The 20030-nt window shown below is 42.7% G+C and overlaps 1 protein-coding gene across 5 annotated transcripts in view; it reads left to right on the top strand.

Moving 5' to 3' along the window:
* Positions 1–13246, top strand: part of map7d1a (MAP7 domain containing 1a) — a 30965-nt gene extending 17719 nt beyond the window's left edge. For 2 of the 5 annotated variants that reach the window (XM_028426182.1, XM_028426180.1), the window contains 15 exons: positions 618–781; positions 1050–1161; positions 2519–2623; positions 3638–3760; positions 3846–3991; positions 4282–4412; positions 5073–5311; positions 5784–6066; positions 6643–6823; positions 7564–7668; positions 8996–9046; positions 9146–9206; positions 10156–10228; positions 10560–10798; positions 12322–13246. In XM_028426182.1, the coding sequence (XP_028281983.1) occupies positions 618–781; positions 1050–1161; positions 2519–2623; positions 3638–3760; positions 3846–3991; positions 4282–4412; positions 5073–5311; positions 5784–6066; positions 6643–6823; positions 7564–7668; positions 8996–9046; positions 9146–9206; positions 10156–10228; positions 10560–10798; positions 12322–12332 (2024 nt within the window). In that variant the 3' untranslated portion in view covers positions 12333–13246. The remainder of the gene's footprint in view (positions 1–617; positions 782–1049; positions 1162–2518; positions 2624–3637; positions 3761–3845; positions 3992–4281; positions 4413–5072; positions 5312–5783; positions 6067–6642; positions 6824–7563; positions 7669–8995; positions 9047–9145; positions 9207–10155; positions 10229–10559; positions 10799–12321) is intronic. The other 3 variants (XM_028426184.1, XM_028426183.1, XM_028426181.1) reach the window with 2 other exon arrangements.
* Positions 13247–20030: the final 6784 nt, after the last annotated feature.

Below are 20030 nucleotides of genomic sequence, written 5' to 3'. Positions count from 1 at the left end.
CAGCTTTTTGTTCCACCCGCAGATAAAAGCCAAACTGTGTACCTACCAATACATTTTTACTCCTCCTTTCCTCCAGCACTTGTGAGATTATCCATCACTATAATATGAAATCTCACAACCAGTTGATTTTGTTGCTTTAAGCGCCAAATCATCCTCACTGAAGAGGCTGATTCTTCATGGAAGTTTTACTTTGTAGTTTAAAGAACTGTAGTGTGTTCTGCACACAAGAGAGGCAGCTGCAGAAGGCTTCGTTACACCCTCTTTGGATGGCTCGGGGACAAAGGGATGATTTCCATATCAAAGTGTGTGGTTTATTCAGGCTGGTGTGCGAGCCTTATGCGATTAGTGTGACATAAAAATGTCACTTCAGAAGTATGTCATGGTATTATGTGGTATTCAGTAGAAAAGTCAAATAATTGAATTTATTTTTCCAAACTCAAAAGGGGATTAGGGAGAAGGGCAACTTTTTTTTTTAAAGACAGCAGTAGATGAAATAAATCAGACTGCTTTGAGTTATATTTTCTTCTAGCTTCACACTATAACTCTACAGTCTTTTTTGTCCAGAGCTTTTTTTGGAAGAATTTTATCTTCTGACCATGTCCTTTGCCCAATCTCAGCTGCCAAAAAGACCCAGTGGATGGAGAAGGAGGAGAAGGCCCGGCAGCTGAGGGAGCAGCAGCTGGAGGAGCGCCGCAGGAAGCTGGAGGAGCAGCGGGTCAAGGCAGAGCGACGCCGAGCAGCCTTGGAAGAGAGACAGAAACAGAAACTGGAGAAGAACAAAGTATGGTTGGATGCGAACTCAAGTCTTACTGTATCTATGCTTTGTATGCTTTTACAGTAAAAGATGAAATTATTTGAATATTTATAACCTAGCAGTGAAATGTCAGTACCCTTCATGACTGGAATGGGTGAACATCTGCCACTTGCAGATGGAGGTATTTAGGGTTATACATGGGGACATTTGAAGAATGTTTGGTTCTAGGCTTTTTCAGCTGAAAGTCACACCCCTGCACATTGACTCAATGGATGGCTGCTGTATTTTTTTCCAGGAACGCTATGATGCAGCCATCCACAGGTCAGCCAAGAAGACGTGGGCAGAAATCCGACAGCAGAGGTGGTCATGGGCCGGCGCACTGAGCCAGAACTCAAGCCGGAAAGAAAGTGAGTACCTGAAAGCACATAAAATTGAGTTTAAGGAAACATCAAACAACTGTTTGGCATAAAAAAGATTACAGTACAGCCTAGTCTGCTTCATGACACACCACCTCCTCCTCCCACTGCAGCTCTGTGCATGCTGAGCATTACTTTTAGGGTAATTATCACCCCATTATCATAACCAGACTGTATTGATTACACAACTTGAAAATATATTCTGCTGCTTTTACTGCAACAGTTGCAGTAAGCGGTGTTGTATCGACTGGCAACGCAATTTAATTTGTTTTCTATGAATGTTTTATTTGAATGAACAAATGTCCTGACAGCCCATTAGATCTGAGTGTGAGCAGCTGCAGAAGCTTAGTGATAGCATAGAAATGACTTCTCAACCGTACACTGTGATAAATCCTTCCCTTTGAGTTTAGGTCTAAATATGAAGTGTCCTGAGTCCCATCTTGTGTCACGTAATCGCCTCTGCCATCTGCCAGGGGAATTATTGACACTCAAATCAATCTCCCCTTCGTCCCTCACCAGCCTGCTGTCTGTCACAGGATGACAGTGAACAAATGTAAACAGACTGCAACAGAATAGTCGATAGCACAGGATGTTATTTAGGAAAAGCTTCCATCTTGGCCTCATTCGAAAGAGCTTTGTGAGACATTCATGCTTGACCTGCTTTAATACCTCCTCTGCTGCAGTGATTCATGCCATTCAGGGAAAGTGTTTTAAGTTGAAGAGTGTATTAAAGGGATATACACTCATTTTTGAAGCACCTAATGATAAGCTTTAAAATACACTTTCTTAGGTTAATTATTGTAATTCCACGGGACTTCTGTTGGTCCAGCTTGTGAGGCTTCTTATCATTTGAATATGTGGTCTGCAGTGTACTCAATTAACTGTGTATGGGTTAGTCTGCATTTATGTGTACGGTTCAAATCATTTGCAGATAACTGAAATTAGTTTTTTTGTTTACATTTCATATAGTATTCCAAAGCTGGGCTGTATATCAGAACCTGGATAAAACAATCAAAATTCTCTGAAACACTATCACAGTGCTTTTGTTAGTTAGGCGAAGTTGCCCTTTACAGTGAGTAATGAAGAACTGTAATAACACGTTCCGTGCCATGGATAGCTGCCTGGAGGCTAGCTGAGGTGAACAGATGTTGCACGGTAAATCAGTCAGTGCTGTTCTATACAGTAGGCAGCACACATGAGTTGACTTCTATAGGAGTTGCTCACAGTGTTTCAATAAGTGTTTGCAAAAGCATCATCAGTATACGCGGCGCCACAGACGTTCTCCCCATTGTCCTCTCAGTCATGTGACCTGTGTGAACATCTGTGTGGCGCTCTCTTGGCTTCTTAGGCAGATGCTCTCTTTCAACGGTCAACCTGCCCAAACATGTGGACTCTGTTATAAACAAGCGACTCTCCAAGTCCTCCGCCACGCTCTGGAACTCCCCCAGCAGAAGTAAGGCCACATCTGGAATGCCCCGCTCCTGTGTAAATGTGTCCATCACTTTGCCCAAACCTCCAAACCCGTCCATCATTATTATTTTTCAGTTACCTCTTCCCCTTTCTGACTTCAGTCCCTGTCCTGTGCTTGATGGTTGACGGCTGACCTATTTCCATCTTCCAAAACCAGTTTTTTTTTACTCTCCTGATTTGGGATGGGATTTTGTTTGACATGCTCTGCATGCTCATATTTTAATATGGGAGTGTCTTGCTATCCTTTGGTTGATTCATTTTGTGGTAATGGTCATCTCATTCCTGATGTGTTTGTCAAAACGGTCCGTTTGTGCTCATTTTCATCACAACACACTGTAAAGAATGTCTTTCTGTTGTCTGGAATGTCTTCTTGGTCAATGATATTTAAGTCTTGGTGGATGAATGCTGCTTTTTATGGGTCTACAGATAACCAGGTCACGGTGTACTCCTGCAAAAGAAGAGAAACTTTTGCGTTTGAAAAAGCAGTGAGTTAGTGAGTGAGTCAGCATTTTTAGGAGATAATGTATTCTGAAAACTCCCTGGAGCAGGTAGTGTTCCTCAGTGCTGCTGAAAAAAAATAGATAGGTAACTTTCATTCTTGGCTCTCTCCTATCTAGCCCAACATGACGGCGCACTGCAAACACTCAGCATAACATCTTTCTTTTCCGACACCTTACTGGCTGTAAGGAATGTTTCTTCTGCAAATAAATTCTGATGGGTTTCCAGTCTTCCTCTCTGGTTATAAATAACCAGCTTGCTGTCTAGACACTCTCGGGTGGATACAGCCCAAGGTTATATCAGACTTATTTACTGGGCCCTTCTCTCCCTTTTATCACTTTGGGTTGTACAGAGGTGTCTTAACGGCTTTGTGTATTTATTTTGTGGATTCTTGCATTCATTCAGAGCTTTGAGTTCTTGAACTCTAGTTGTCAACATCCACTTGACACCTATCTTTGGACCTAACTGACTTACTGATAAATATTTGACCTACCTGCAGCCCGTAACCTTGCACTGAGTCCATTGGAGAGCAGCATAGTCGACCGACTGATGACTCCGACACTGTCTTTTCTCGCCCGGAGCCGCAGTGCTGCCAGTGTCCTAACCAATGGCAAAGATGGTCGTAAGTTAATTAATTTTTTTATGTACTGATTTAATTGCTGATGGATAAATGACAAGCTGTAAATACTTGTCTCTCTCTTCTTCAGACTCTCCTCTCTGTCCTCGTTCAGCCTCAGCCAGTCCCCTCACCCTGTGTGCCCACCAGCCTCACCACCGCTGCTCTGACCGCTGGAGGGTGACTTCCAGCACACCAGACATCACCCAGCGCCAGCACAGGCGTAGCTCCACACCCGTAAGCTCTGCATAAAAGCATAGTCACCACTGCCAGAGTTACACTAAGCTCAGAAAGGGACCAGACATTATCAAAAGCCTCCAGAATTAGAGCGTAGCTAAGAAGCTGTAAAATCTACAACAGCTGATTCTGCTTATGTGTGAATTTAGTAGCCGACCCTGAGTAAAAATCTAATTATGAGATTGTTGAACTGTTCCTGCCAACAGATTGAATCATAATCCCAGACAAGATTTCATGTGCTGTATAAATCTATTAGCAATGATGAGAAATCACTTTCTGCTTTTGTACAGATGGATAAAAACAAGAAAGAAAAGAAAGACAAAGAACGAGAGAACGAGAAGGAAAAAAGTGCCATCACTAAAGAAAAGGTGCTGAAGAAGAGACAGTCACTCCCCAGTATGAGACACAGGCCTGATCCAAGGTAAAAGAGTTTCTCTTCTTTTTAATTCAGTTTTTAAATATTCAGCTGTTTTGCAATGTATGCACATAACAAAATAACATATATGCAAGGAAAGTGACTCTAAGTTATAATCTTGTATCACAGTAAATTTGGACACAGCCATTAAAGAAAATAATCAATTGAACATTTAACAGATTTAATAAATACCAGGCTTGTGTGAAATCCTGTGAAAGACCCATTGGCCTTTAAAACTGTTTATAAAACAGGTTGATCTTAGATTTCCTTGACCCACTGCTTTTACCATGGGCAATGACTGGGTTACCCAGGCAGACACACAGGCAGACAGATAAATTCTCAAATCCCAGGCAGAATAAATGACATTAGTCAGAAAGGATGAAATAGAAGAAAAAGGTTCTTTTTACTCTACAAAAAGGCAACACAGAGCCTGGAAGAGCTGTCTGTGCTGAAAGCCTCATAGGAAAAAAAAACATATCCAACATAATGGATGTTTCCCCTCCAAGTGTTGTAGTAATGCTGACTGATAATGCACTATAAGGGATACTGCAGTTCCCTTGTGCTTTGGCTGCTGTGAAACCTGTTTGCTGAAGTGAGGTTTCTTCAGGACATTTTCTATCTTGGTTGAAAGCCAAATCTCATTTTGCTTTCTTTTCTTGCATTCAGCCCCAGTCCTTTATCAAGACAACGGCCGGCATCCCCTGCCACACCCAAGGGTCGAACTGCCTCTCCCAGCCCTGCTGCCTCCCCTAAGCCTCCTTTAACACGTGGAAGCCCGTCAACCCCCAAGGCCCGACCTAAGAGAGCCAGAACTCCAGCCAGGATAGACCACCGAACCTCCTCCCCAGCTCCCCTTGAGAGGGTGAGAGAGCCACGAAGACCAGCCACGCCAGAGGAGAGAAAGAGTGAGTACAAAAATAAAAGATACATGGCATCTGGTAGCTTCCCTCTGAGGCTGAGTCACAGAGTATTTTTATAATTTTCTCATATTTCCAAACAGTTCTTCTCTGTCTCAGTGTCTTCTGGGACTGACCAGAATAATAGACCTAATGGAAAAAGTGAATGAGCTTCTGGAAGAATCTGTCTTTCTTTAAAGAGGCAGTATGCAAAGATTACCATCAGATGTAATTAGCCGTGAAAACAAAGGGAGTGCACTCAGTGAGCCACACACAGTTCCATGATCTTCTCACACACAGTGAGACTGCACTAATCAGCCATTAAATATGTAATTCAAGTTCTTAGACTGGAGCTATGGCTGTTAACATCAATGAAAGCGTGCCTTTGAAAGCCCTATTAGTAATGATGAACAGGCCCCACCTTTTCGGAAGGAACACTAATAGTTAAAGTGAATGTATGTTGATTCTTCTTTTGTTTTAGGCTCCCCTGTGGTTCCTGCTGTTGTTGTTTCATCAGCCGCTGTAACTGCTCATACATCAAATACGCCCATCACAACCAGTACCACGTCTCCTTCACCTGAGCCAGTCCTTTTAGCTGCACCTGTCCGCACGGTTTCACCTGCACCCTCTCCAGCAGCCAAACCAATGGCGGGCACCAACAACCCAGAGGAGGCGGCACGCATCCTGGCAGAGAAACGGCGGCAGGCCCGAGAGCAGAGAGAAAGGGAGGAGCAGGAACGCCGTGAACAGGAGGAGAAAGAGAGGTCAGTCCAGTTTTAAAATGCTTCAACAAGAGAGCACCAGCACAGTGCTGAGCTTGCAGCGTCAAAGACCTGTCAGGGGATTTTAACACATCAGTGGATGACAGTAATTCCCAAGCTGCACTCCCACATAGCATTCTATTTCCTGTCTGCAAATGTCAAGTACTGTAGTGAAGGTTTTTAGGAGGGAATATTATTTAAATGCACAATTGCAGTGTCAAAGGGTGAAGCTTTTCATAAGGAACTATTTTGGTAACATCACAGAGAGATGGCCTGCATCGAATATTCTGCCGAAGCTGAAAAAAGACTAATTGGGAAGGCTCCAGCACATGCAAGTTTTAACGATCCTTCACTCATCACTGACTGTGATGTAAGAGCAGAAGCCCTAGAGGCTGTTTAGCCTATTCTGACCACAATGAAACAATTGGGAACTGATGTGTTCTGTTTTTGGCAACCTTAAACCTGATTGTTTGGGTGGCTGCATTTCAACTCACCAGAGAAATGTATAAACTAAAGACCACGTTCTCAGTATTTGGCCCAAATCTTTGTGGGTTAAATTTTAATGCTCAAACTCTTTAGAATCCTGAGAGAGGAGCGAGTAGCGAGGGAGGCAGAAGAGAGACAACGCAGGGAGGAAGAGGCCCGAGCCATGGCTGAGGAGCAGCGGAAGAGGGATGAAGCACAGCGGCTGCAGGAAGAGAAGGAGGCTCAGGAGAGAGCCAAAGCTGAGCAGGAGGAGAACCTGCGCCAGCAGAAACAGGTAAAACACTGACTGGCAACTTCAATTTCCTGCCCTGACAAGAACTGCATTATGCATTTTAGTCAGGTAAGAGTGAAGCACACTGGCTTTTGAGGGAACAAGGCTTACACATCTGCAGCATACACACATCTGGTCTTCTACATTCAGAAAACAGTAAAACTATTATATTTTGGTTTAAAACGTCCATCAGTATAAATATGCTCCATCACAAACAGGCACAAACTGTATGAAATTTCAGTCTTTCTTTTCATAAATTACTCTGACCACATCCCCTTGTATATATCCTCTACCTCTTGTTTCAATATTGACACTTCCTGTGTTTGTGTATGCTGCTGAGGAAAATGCTGCTCTTCATAACAGTATTTGTTTATGCTGAACATGATGTAACATGATAACCTGCAGCTCAGCCTATTACACATTGTTATCAGCCTTTATGCTCTGCCACCCCCTGGTGGTCTCTCACAGAAGTGGCATTTGTGGTTAAACATGATCCAGTAGAATTGTGCAAAGGCTTAAGTATTGTATTTCCCTTTGAATGGAGCTCATGAGGCTGTAAATGTTGAAAATAGATCTTTTTGGCTCAAACATACTGGAAAAATATCCCCTTTGTGGTTGTAAACAATCATTCCAAAGACCAACCACACCCTTGTTACGTAAAAGCATGTTGTGTTGGCTGGAGTTTGTTTTCCTCCTTCTGCCAGCATTAAAACTGTGGTTGGAATCTCGCCTGTGTGTTTCAGAAAGAAGAATCTGAAGCTAGAGCCCGGGAGGAGGCGGAGAAGCAGCGCCTGGAGAGGGAGAAACACTTCCAGAAGGAGGAGCAGGAGAGGCTGGAGAGGAAAAGGGTAGGGCATACATCTGTTCTTTCAGCCAGATTTTACAGTCACACAGTAGTACATTTATGAATAATGGGACTAGACCGGTAATCTAAAAAAATCAAATTTAGATAACTGTGATGGGGAAAAAAGCTTGAAAACACTGGCTGATGTGAAAAGAAGGAAAGGTGCCAGCTATGATCCCACAGCATGCAACTCAGAGTAACACAAGATCAGTTCTGCAGCCAGTTTACTAAAGCTCCTTCCCCTCAGTGGCAGTATTATATTCTGCTACATTTATTCTGTGGTCTGCCTTTTGACATGACAAAAGCAGACTTGAAAGTTGAGTCCCTGAAACTAAGATGAATGATGTTTTTGGCTTATCCCGGATCGGCTGTCTGAATGCCATGATTTAATAGGGCTTAAAATGTGTGTGAGTGCGAAGCTATATATAAACACTAATGATAGCAAGCTAGCTGTGCCAGTCATTTCTGTGTGGATCTGTGCAGATCGTTGTACATGTGCGCTGATATGTGTGCGTTCACTGACCGTCTGCCCAAATATACCACCCACATAAGCTCACATGTCTGTGTGCCAGTTAAGCCTTTTTTTCTCCCCTCTCCTCGTCTTCTCTCCATGCATGGGAGGTTCTTATCTGGGGGTGCCAAATCCTAGCTCAGCCAGCTGAACACTGCTTCTATGCAGGGGTTATCCCACAAGAACAGCATGTCCTCTGCCCCAGAGAGTCGCTGCTTAGAAGCTGAATATCAAACTTGTTAGATGAACAAAAATCTTTCATCTCAAAACAGACATTTTGCAGCCAAACTAGATGCCAAAGACATTAATTTGTGAGCTGTCCATGAATGATCTTGGATCTTAAATATTCCTCCCTTTTATGAGTGGCAGCTGCAGCAATGGTCTCACTGTGTCCTCAACTGAAGGTCGCATCTTGTATCGAACTTTTGTGCATACAAATTAGGCCTGCAGAGTGGTTTGCACACTGCTGTTCACTGTGCATCCACTGTATGCTGTTATTCCAGCTGAATACACAAGTGGCGCATATTGACATTGGCTCAGTTTACATTAAGCATAATAGTCCTTTTAAAACAAGAGACACCAAAGACAGGGAACCCCATTTTCACCAGTGAATAGAAGTAATGACCAGTGAAATGAGAAACCCCAGATTCAAACAAGGTGTGTGGGCCCAGGCAACATACCCAGTTATTATGGGTGCGACTACCCTGATCCTTTGATGCGTTAACGTCCATTCTATGAAAAATAAAAAGTCCCAATGGAATTTGGTTCGTTGTGGCCTTTTTAAGGGTTTTAATTATTTCTTTCTTTCTTTCTTTCTCAGCGTCTGGAAGAGATCATGAAGAGGACACGCAAGACAGATGGAGGTGACAAGGTACATGTGCTCTCCATTTTTTTTGTAATAAAACAGTATGCCAAAACCTAATTTTCCACACAACAAAAGACTGACTAAACCAATTTCTCATCTTCACAGAAAGAGACAAAGTCCTCTCCACTCTCACATGTCAACGACAAACCAGCAGAAAGCAGCAAAGGTAGACATCATTACTCCCTGTATGCCTTTGATCAGACGGAAGCACTTTCCATTAATGTGTGATAATGTTATGAGATATAAAACAGGGGATGTGCATGCTTTGTGTTCAGCTAGGTTTCAACATCCATTTAGAGACTAAGCTACACAGCAGCCTTTACTCAGAGACTTCTATTATGGCAGATGAACTAGTTTAATTCATCATTTCCACTTATCTGATGACACATAAATGTGCTTCTGATTTGTTCACCTCTTCCATGTGTTAAATAAAACAAAGAAGCACAGATAACTGTTCTAGTCTACCATGTGAGTCTGATTCACAATGAAGCATTTTGTAGGAAAAAAAGGTTATTAGATTATATATCTGCCTCATATCCTGTACAGCTGCAGTTGGGGTTGTTCTTGTCTGCACAATAGGATCCATGTGTGCTTACTTGTTGTCCAGTCCCTGGGACTGAGAGGCTGGGGAGGAAGAGAGAGCTCATGACAATAGCCTGCAGCATGATGAATACACGTGATGTGGTATTCACCTCGGTTTTAAACAATCATTTCCACCTTAATATAAGTATGCTAATGAAGCCTCTCTTCTACACAATACATGCTAGGTGTATGAGAGGAGGGGGATTAATGTAGTCTTAGAGAATTCCTGTTTGTTTCGAAGTTCCTCTGTGCAGGAAGAAATTAACTGCAAGCCACTGATGTGGTCAGAGCTCCTGGCAAGACTGCTCAGAGCTCTTTTAACCACAGTTAAGCTGAGTAAGGGCAATCAGGATTATGCATCCTAATGCATCCAAAATATGGCAGTTGTCCCTCTTGTTAATGTTCCCCTGACACAGCTTACTTATGATCCTGTATGTGACCCTGTGGGTGCATGGTAAAGTAGAATGTGGAACTTATGGGGTGACATTGGTGTGCGTGGGACATGCAATGACTCTTTATTTTTTTTCCTTTAGCATCTGCTGACTATCAGCCAAAGACGGAAGTCAACAACAAGACAGAAAATGGACAGGCTGATGTCAAGGAAAGGTAAAAACTTCTTTACTGTGCTTTCACTGATGTGAGACCACCATGAACAGTATAAATTGTATGTGCCAGAAAACCAAGAGAGGACTACCAATCAAGTCTGCAGAAGGATTGCATTACTGTAAACCTCAGCGGAAAACACAAGGAGCCACACAGTTCAGGCCCATAGTAAACAGTTGTAACAGTGGGAGAATATTTAGTTTCTTAAAATGTTTACTTTTTGTATTTGAACACGCTTCTTGGGGTCGATTTACAAAGGCCTCCTGTAATTAGACAGAGGCGGTATGACTGAGTCATTCTTACCACATCCCCCTTTGTGTGTCTCCCTGTCAAGCAGCCTCTCAGTCCAAGTGGTTAATGGGGTCCAGCCTACCAGACACGAGAATGGCCTGTCCACTAAAGGAGACGCTGCACACTTTGATGATATCATCCACCTCACAAATCACGGCAATACCACTAATGGAGCCAGGGACAAGTCTGAGAACAGCATGACCACCGAGCCCATCCTGTCCTTTGAAACCGAGGAGTCGTTTATGAAAAAAGCAGGCCCCATGACGCCTCAGCATGTAGCAGGTACAGAGTTTAACTCCGCTTCAAAACAAACAACAAATGATTAGGCTGAAATTCACTATAAGCAGAAAAACAATATGGAGCAGTGGCTGTGAATAGCTTTGTATTTAAAGATGAAGAACACTATGCCTGAGCTCAAAAACACACACCACTCTCTTCAGATTTATACCCCCTAATTCATGGATGTTGCATTGTATTGCCATGGCAGTAATAATACAAACTCCCACCTCCACTAAAGCTAACGTCAAGTCAGTAAGAAGCAGTAATGGTCCTGTCTATCAGGCAGAAGCAGAGCAAACCATAGCAGCAGCATTTTAGATGAATATGATTTAAACAGAGTAATGACTGTGTGTGTTCTAATACTCTCATATAAGATAAAGAGCAAGGCTTCTCAATTGCTCAGAAAGATTGCACAGTTGGCTGCATGCACAGTTATCTTTTCCTGACCCTGTTGCTGCTTCAGTAGCCTGAAGCCAGAGTCTTTGGAATTCAAGCAATCATTTTAGGGGAAATGCCTTTGATTCAGAGTGTGCACACAGAGGTGTGGCAATTAACAGCAAAAGTGTTTCTCTGGGGGCTACAGCAAGAAGCTTTTTGTCATCTTGTTAAAAAGCTGTCCATGAATTATTATATTCTTATACGGTTAAAAAAAGAGATGGGATATGAACGAAATAGTGTATGGTGGAGTGAGGAGAAGCAGGGTATCTTCATGCTGTTGACAGCTTTTATTCAGCAGCCTCACTGACTTGGGCCAGAACCCGGCGAGGAATTCCTAGAATGGCAAAGGCGATGAGGAGACCCTATCCACAAGTGCTTTACTGCCAGGGGTTAGAAACAGGACTCCGGAGCAATTACGCACCATATATCCTCTCACTCCCCCAGCACCCTGCAGCAACGTCAGCAACACCCTACTCGTCTCCCTTCCTGCTAGATCTTCACCTTCACCTGTTACCCTGAAGATAAGCCAGCGGTCATAAATACTATGGAAACCAAACAGGATGACTACCTTTGCTAGCCTTCAAAACCCTTCACTCTAATATTCTCCTTATCATAAAAAGTGAATGGTCGTTCTTCTCATTTTCAGTCTTTTAAATCAGGATATGTGAGACAGCTTTGACGAGGCAGCATTGATGTAATTTAACTCCACAGGTCACCCTAATTCTGAGGCAGACTGAAGGGTATTTGAATGGTCATACTTGTTAACAGTGCAGTTCTCCATGGTCTCACATGTGGCGTTGTCAGTCAGATAACTCAGCCTTTTACACGTTGGCCTCATTTGACCGTAACATGCATGAGCCTTTTCATTCACGACATGTAAACAGGTCAGTAAGGGTTAACGCATGCTTGCCCTTCAACATGTTCAACATTTTCTGCATTTGGTGTTGTCAATAGGTCAGAGGTTTACAGGCCACGACATTACTCAGTTCAACAAGGACTCTTGCTGCGCAACTCTGTTTTGCCTCTACACTTGTGTTGATTAATCTCAGATGGTCTCTCTAACCCTTTGCCCTCTCCCTCCTCCACAGAGGTCCTGTGACATATTCCCGTGTCAGAGCGTTTGTCGCCTTTAGGGTGCTGACCTTTCCTAGCCCTGCCAACGCTCGCATGCCGAGCCCCCGTGACCTGTGCCAATCAAAGACCTCCGTCTAAGCTGCAAATGAAGAGGATGACAAAGCATCAGGACACAAGCAAAACCAGATGAAAGGTGTTGCTACACACAGCGCGGGTGCAACAGTGTTAAAAGTTAAGATCTTTGTGGCATCGACTCCATGCACCTTGTTACTCAACAGTAACATCCTTTGTGCATTTGAGTAATTATCCTGTAATGCTGAGAAAGGACTGTTTATTTCTTTGTTCTTTAGTTATTTAAGTCAAAGAGAAATATAAAATACTGGGTACTTCTTTGTGAATAATGTAAATGTGTGTTGGACAAAGGAGTGAGGGGGGTCTGTGTGAGATTACAGATGTATGAAAGGAAGTCATTTTATACTACTCTGCTATGAGTAGACCTTAAATAAAAGCCCAGGTATGATACACCCTGGTTTGTATAAAGCTACCTGAAACAGCTTTTGTAAAGTTAAAGTGAAGAATCAGAAGATTTCAAATGTTTAGTTCAAAAGGAATGGCTTCTTACTGTGTGCAAACAAACCGAACTGTCTGTTCATACCTAATTATTGATTGTATGCAGAACTGGATGTAATAATGCAACCTTGATAATTAAGAAATCAGAAGTCACGTCAGGTCAGCGACAGCAGCAGAGGGATCACTCTGCTATTTAACAGTTTTCTCCACACATGAAAGCATGACTCGGTTTTCTCTCACTCACACTGAGATTCCATGGACTCATTAGATGTTTGAAATGCTGGTGCGTGTATATGCTATAAATATATTTTGATGTGCATTGTAAGGTCAGTGGGAGTCTCTCCAGTCTTATTAAAGACGAGCAGTCCAGCCTGTGGTGTCATCATCTTTTTGTCTTCACTAAATATGGATTTGATGCTTTCAGGGATTATGTGTGAGATGTGTGTTAACAACAGATGATCTGGCTCACGTACAGGTTTATTAATCTGAAACAGGCATAAATATGAAGGTTTGGGAACGTTTTGTTCTTTAGCTTCCTTTGTTTGAAGCTCAATAGTGTTTAGACTTTTCTAAGTGAAACCGCTTGCATGCTATCCACAGGAAAACGTAGAGGTGGCCCTTCAGACAGTTGATGTCCAAGGCATGCGAGTTGGCTCAGCTGTCCATTTCAGGGTCTCCCTTTACAAAATCCCTACAGGGGGTACATGCCACTCTCTGCTGTCGCCCCCGTTCACTATATTCTGCTGGTCAGTGGGAGACCTGGCATGCTGCTTTAGGCAGCTGAAGTGTGTTGCAAACACAATTTGTCTTCTCTCGTACCCTACGTGAAGACATGCCACGCACCAACGTGTGATTTAGGTGTCCTAAAATGTCTCCTGCAAAAACTCTTCTGTCTTTCCAGTGGGCTGATTTGGAAATCTCCTAGCTCTGCATGAACACTCAGGTATAACCATCATTTAGGTAGCAACAAAACGAAATTTACAGTAAATATATTAAATACGGCAGTTTTTATTAAAAACACAGCTCCTCTTACAATGACTGTTACTTCAACAAATTATGGCAACTGACTCGGCTAATTTATTTTCCTGTTGCATCACTTTTCTTCTCTCTTTTGCAACATAAAACATTGCAGGGGCAGCAGTGTGACCAATGGTAACACCTCACATAGCTCATATAAACTCTGCCTTTCAGGCTTCCTTAAGCAAGATGTAAACCCCTGCCTGCATCAGTGGGAGTTTCACATGAGGTTAACACGATCTCATTGATTCGATATGTTACTGCTGCAGTTGTCCACTCTGCTGTTAAAGGCTGTATTCATCAACCCCACAAGAGGGTGCAGCACCGCAGCTTGGAGGTGATGGAACGTATTAGATTTCTCTGGATCCTGGCCGTAGGGTTTTATTACTGCAAAGTGGAAACAATCAGAAACGCAATAAAATGTTTTTTTTCTTCTTTTTCTTTCAAATTAATTATTTTTTATTTTTTTTTATTTTTTTTTAGTCGACTTGCTTGTCAATCCCTGGTAATGCGTAGTACTTCTCAGAGGGGACTTGAGGATTAGTGGGCACTATTTTTAGGGAGGTGTCAGCAAGGCAGTGCACGGTTACAAAGTCGTAGAGCCAAGTTTCAAAATAAATTCTCACAGAATAAGGAGTGACAAAAAATAAAGGAGCTGAAGTCGGGGATGTGAACGATGATACAATAGCGACAAATGGTGGATGAGTAAAGGAGCTTTATGTGACTTTAGCCTGGTAGAGGTCAGTCAGACTCTCCAGACTACTCTGTTTGTGCCACTTTAACTGCTGCATTATCTCCCCAGCCTGAAGGGTGCTGAGGTGTAGGAGCCACAGCTGATTCTATTCTTACCCTCTCGTCCAAAGTGGCTGAATAAAATCTTCTTAATGATATTATTAAAAAAAAGGAATCAACTGCATCCAGGCATGTTGCCAAACCTTTGTGTTAAAGCTGCTCTGTGTAGACAGAGACACACGCTCGCTGTTGTTTCCATCATAAATCTCCACACCTGGAGACTGAAATGAATGTTGCAAATGTTTCAGAATGGCAACTGTTCTCGCTTTAAATCAAGATAGGAGGGGAGAGAGGTCAGGACTGGGTCACACTGCCATGTCCCACTCCAGATAAGACCACCACCGCTACAGATATGTGTCCACATCACAACCATCAAAGCCCACGAGACCAACTTCTGTTTAGTGTTTATGCACACCCCTGCCTTTATCTGCTCAGCAACAGGCTCACAGCTCAGCTGCTCTCCGATGGCAGTGCATTAATGGAAGGCCACAGAACGGCCGGCACTCACAGATAGCCTGTTTCTCCGCCAAGGCAACCTCTCTGCTATTCTGACAAGAGATGGTAAGATTTAGGAGTGAACTGCTCCCCGAGGTTTCACATGGTGTCACTGGGGACAGACAGACAGACCAGCTGGGTCTAAACGGGCAGCTGTTAGATCATTGTCACAACTGGTCAGATATGGATGTGCTTTGATGAGGTCCTTCCTCGGCATCTGATGTTTCATCAAACCTCAAGTATTTACAGGGGTCTGACCTCTGTGCTGCACTTATTTGCTTCCACATTATTGCAAGCGGCGGGGGGCCAGGCAATGTTTCCTTTGGCTACATGCGTACAAAAGCATGCTCAGATTAAGTGGGAACAGATTTACTGGACAAGTAGGCATTCGCTTTATGATGTGCATCTGCTCTGGCAGTCAGCTTGTCCCAGGATTCTTTTGTTAACAGCTAATAACAACACGTAGGTCTAAATAACTGTCTTGCTAACTAATGGAGCTTTTGCTGCTCCAGAACTGTGTCAGAACAAATACACAGTCAGTGTACTACTTTGATAAGTGCTCACCTCCTCTTATAAAATCCTTCATAATGACATGGTTGAAGCTTCAATCTCAAAGGCTCAGAAATGAGAACACAGAATCGCCAAACACTGCAGGTCTTCAAGTGGCCACTTGAGGGTGGCTCTAAAAGTGAGTCAGTCCCCACGCACCCTCTACTATAAAATCACCTGCAGCAGAAATGTATACAGTCAGATACAAAAAAAAGATCTCTTTTTATTTTTATATCTCACTTGTTTCAGCTATGTTAAGGCTTAAAGTTTTAGCTTGCAGATCAAAAGCTAAACTGTGATAGGTACATTCAGATATTACTGTTCTAAAGGCTCACAATGATAATATTACCATGCACAAGTTACATAGTTAGATACATGTTCTGTCTGCAGGAGACATAAAAGCTTACATGTGAAAGCAACCCATTCAGTAGTTTCTTTGAGTCTGTGCCCTATTGCTCCAGACCAGAGCAGGGACTTTAAATGTAGTCCTCCACTGTATGTGTTCACACTGGTACTTTTAATAGCCAACCAAAACATACAAAATAGAGAGAAAACTAATATGTCAGGGTGCTGAGTCCATAGCACACATTTTACTCAGCACTTCCAAACTGCTTGCAGAGAAGTCTGCACACTAACATCTTTTCAAATACACCGTGACAATTTTCAGAGGCTCCGCCTGCAGGCTTCGTCCTCCGAATGTCTGCACGAAATGTCAGGGCTATCTCTCCGGTTGTCGCAGTAGTAGACACAGGCGACACTTCCATCTCTGGAGCTGGGCTGCTAATGTGGCTAAAAAGCACTTGGCTATTTCATGAACTACACCCCAGAGGCTTCACTTTTAGACAGCGACACAGGCTTAATTTCAAAGATCTGTTATCTCTTCATCTTGGAGCTGACACTTTTACAGCATCGCTGCCAATCAGCACACAGCTTCAATTTTGCCAGCTTGCAGGCTCGGTTATTTTCAGTTCACAGGATAACTGAGAATTAATCCCTGTTGCGTACTCGCTGCCAGCTTACAGCATGTTTGCTTTGTTTGCCTTCCATTTGAAGGAAAAAACTCATGGGGAGTAACATAAAGAGCCAAACGGGTCTAAAGTAGAAAGTGAAGCCTCTCTCCTGTATTATTATTATTGGCTCGGTAAGGTAGGAACCCTATAGACCATTTCTCAAACTGTTGCACCATGAGGAGTGTCCAGTGTCTCTGTGAGGTATATTCTCACTTCACTAATATGTTGTGTCTTGGTTGCTGTGACACTGTGGAACATCACAACCATGAGAGCCATCACAGGAAGCCACACTGACCCGCCTGTTGCTGCTGGGAATGTATGTCTTCTCACTAAATTATTGTTTGGAGGGTTTTCTCATAATTTAGAATTAAACTGCACATTTCACATTTTCTGCTCAACAACATCAAGCATTCTTTGCAAATATCAATATGTCTTATAAAGCAAAAGAATATATGGGTGGAGGGCTGTTTCTTTTGATTACAGAGGTTTAGTTGATGAGGTGTGTTTGTCTGTGGGAGTGTGTGTGTGTGTGTGTGTATGTTCATCAATTCTCTTTGTATAGTATGTGAATTTACATGTACATGTTGAAGGACTCCAGCTGTGAGAATTATAGAAAGGTTGTATGCAAGTGTGTTTGCATGATACATGAGAACAGCCGTCGGGACCCCAGAGAGCAGTGTGAGTGAGTAAAGAGGAGTGGGGGCTGAAAGTAGGGCCGACCCAGCAACTGTGGCCCTGAGTTGTCAGCGCTATCAGGGTGAAAGCATTTGGGCGGCGTGAAGAAAGACAAAAAAAAAATAAAAAAGGTGTGACATGTCTATTTCACGCCACACTGGGCTAAAGATCACTCACACAAAGGTGGGGGGGGGGGGGGGGGGGTGAAAGAGAGACTGAAAATGTATCAGTATTTACATAAACTGTAAGATGAACCTGCACATTCTGTTAAACAAAGACCTGTTTGATGGTGAGTATATGACCTCGTTCAGACTTGTGTAATCAATCCGGCTAGAGCAGGGATCGGGCTGTAGGCTATCCTCGCTCTAGATTTGTTCTCAATCTGACCAGCACAAATCTGGTTAAAGCTGGATTTGTTGAAATTAGGCATTGTAACATAATGCAGCCTGTGAGTGAGGAGCTACTGTGGCTGTGCTAAGTTACAGGTACAAGTATAGGGATTATAATAAAGGATTCCCAAAAGTAACCAAACATCCAAATACAAAAAAAAGAAAAAAGAAAAGATGCTACATGATGGCTTTGGAAAATATTAGCCACATGTCATCATGAGAAATTCCTACTGCTACACAATAATAATGTGTTAGGGATAGCCAAGCATTTTTTATATAACTGTCCAAAGGCAGCACAATGACATGGTGTTTGGTCTGAGTTCTCCTCTTTCAGCACTCTCCAGAGAAGCCATGATGTTATAGCAGCTAGTGATGTCTGACTCATAAGAAAACAGGTGTTATATATCTGTCAAAAGACTGAATTACAACAGTGACCCTTAGTTACTGGATCTGTAGACTGACTGAGTCACTTAGGGCTTCGCTGGTTTAGCTCACGTAACTACTGTCACTGCCTGAGAAGGAGCCAAACATCCCACATCAAACATCAAAATTATTAGACGCCCTATGAAAACGCCATTTAAAAAAAAAAATTCCCAACTGTTATTTAATAGAGCACATACATTTGACCACATTTTAACCATTTAATTTTTGCCTATTTTCCTATTTTCTGGCCACCATTTTATCTGTGTTGTTGCATATGGCACAACTTTTTGTAACTCATGACTCAAAGACTCTCTCTAGACACATTTTAGAATTTGAATTTAAATTTTTCAAATACATCACCAGCACATGGTGAAACAAATTTACTACCCGTGTCATTTGCGGGCAAAAACGTACACTTCCAAAAATCTGCTATAAAAACTTATCAGATTAATATTTATTCTGCTTTTTTCTGCATAAATATGTTAAACAACTTCAGCCCTGCTCAAAACTACCAAACATTAAATCATTTTGTTAACCCTTTAAATGCCAGTTTGATTACTTGATGTCACAGTAATTTCTTATGAAGAAAACACAAAAAATGAGTTATTTTCCATAAAACAAAAGTTAGGTGGCTGAGGCATTATTTTTTAAATCTGTCATGGATAGGATACCAAACATTAAATCATTTTGAGGAATTTAATGGCTGATTTTAGTGGTGAACAGTAGAAAATGTCAAATTTAACAAATGAAACACTTACATCAAGAAATGCATAATCATATGTTGTTATTCAAGATTCAAGAAGTTTATTGTCATATGCACAGCACTTTACAGTTACACTGAGCAATGAAATTCTTACTTTGCGAGTTCCCTTCACATAACTTAAAGGTAAGGTAGGAGATTTTGAAAACAGTGAGAGTCAGGGTTTGAAAGTAAACACACGCCCCTTTCTGTCTGAGCTCACCCCGAAGCCACGCCTCCCAACCAGTCTGTGACTTCGGCCATCATGCACGTACCTCTCTGATGCGTGCAGAGCAGGATTGTTTATGCATTATTGTCAGAGGTAGGACATTTGGAATGGGCAAATATGTTTACAAATTTTATGTGCAAAAACAAATATGTGCAATTTTTGCATTGTGGCAATGATGTTACATGATAAATGTTCAGTCAGTGTTCAGCAGCCTGATGGCCTGTGGATAGGAACTGTTTTTTAGTCTGGTTGTCCTTGCATTCATGCTCCTGAAGCGTCTGCCTGACGGCAGGAGTTTGAACAGTGTGTGCTGTGGGTGAGTGCGGTCTTTGATGATGTTGTGGGCCCTCTTTGTGACCCGGGCATTGTAGATGTCCTGTAGAGGTGGGAAGGCTGCTCCACAGATGAATTGTGCCGTTTTAATAACATGCTGGATAGCCTTCCTGTCCTGAACGGTGCAGTTTCCATACCAGACTGTGATGGAGTTTGTCAGGACGCTCTCCACTGTGCATCTGTAGAAGTTGCTGAGGAGTTTGGAGGATAATCCAAATCTGGGATGGTGTCTTTGATGTGGGACATGACTATCCTCTCAAAACACTTCATTACAATAGAAGTGTTTTTCTTGGGGAGGGGCACTATGGTGGTGGTCTTGAAGCATGTGGGCACAGATGAGAGAGGGACACATTGAAAAAGTCTGTAAAAACCTCAGCCAGCTCTGAAGAACAGGCCCAGGGATGTTGTCAGGGCCAGCTGCTTTTCGGGGGTTTGTCCTCCTCAGAGCCCTGCGCACCTCAGTTGAAGTCACAGTGAGTGAAGTGCTCTGTGCTGCCTCTGC

The sequence above is a fragment of the Parambassis ranga genome, chromosome 16 (assembly GCF_900634625.1).
Source record: "Parambassis ranga chromosome 16, fParRan2.1, whole genome shotgun sequence".
NCBI classification, from domain to species: Eukaryota; Metazoa; Chordata; class Actinopteri; family Ambassidae; genus Parambassis; species Parambassis ranga.
The sequence above is the reverse complement of the archived record's forward strand: the minus strand, read 5'-3'. Positions and strand labels throughout refer to the sequence as shown.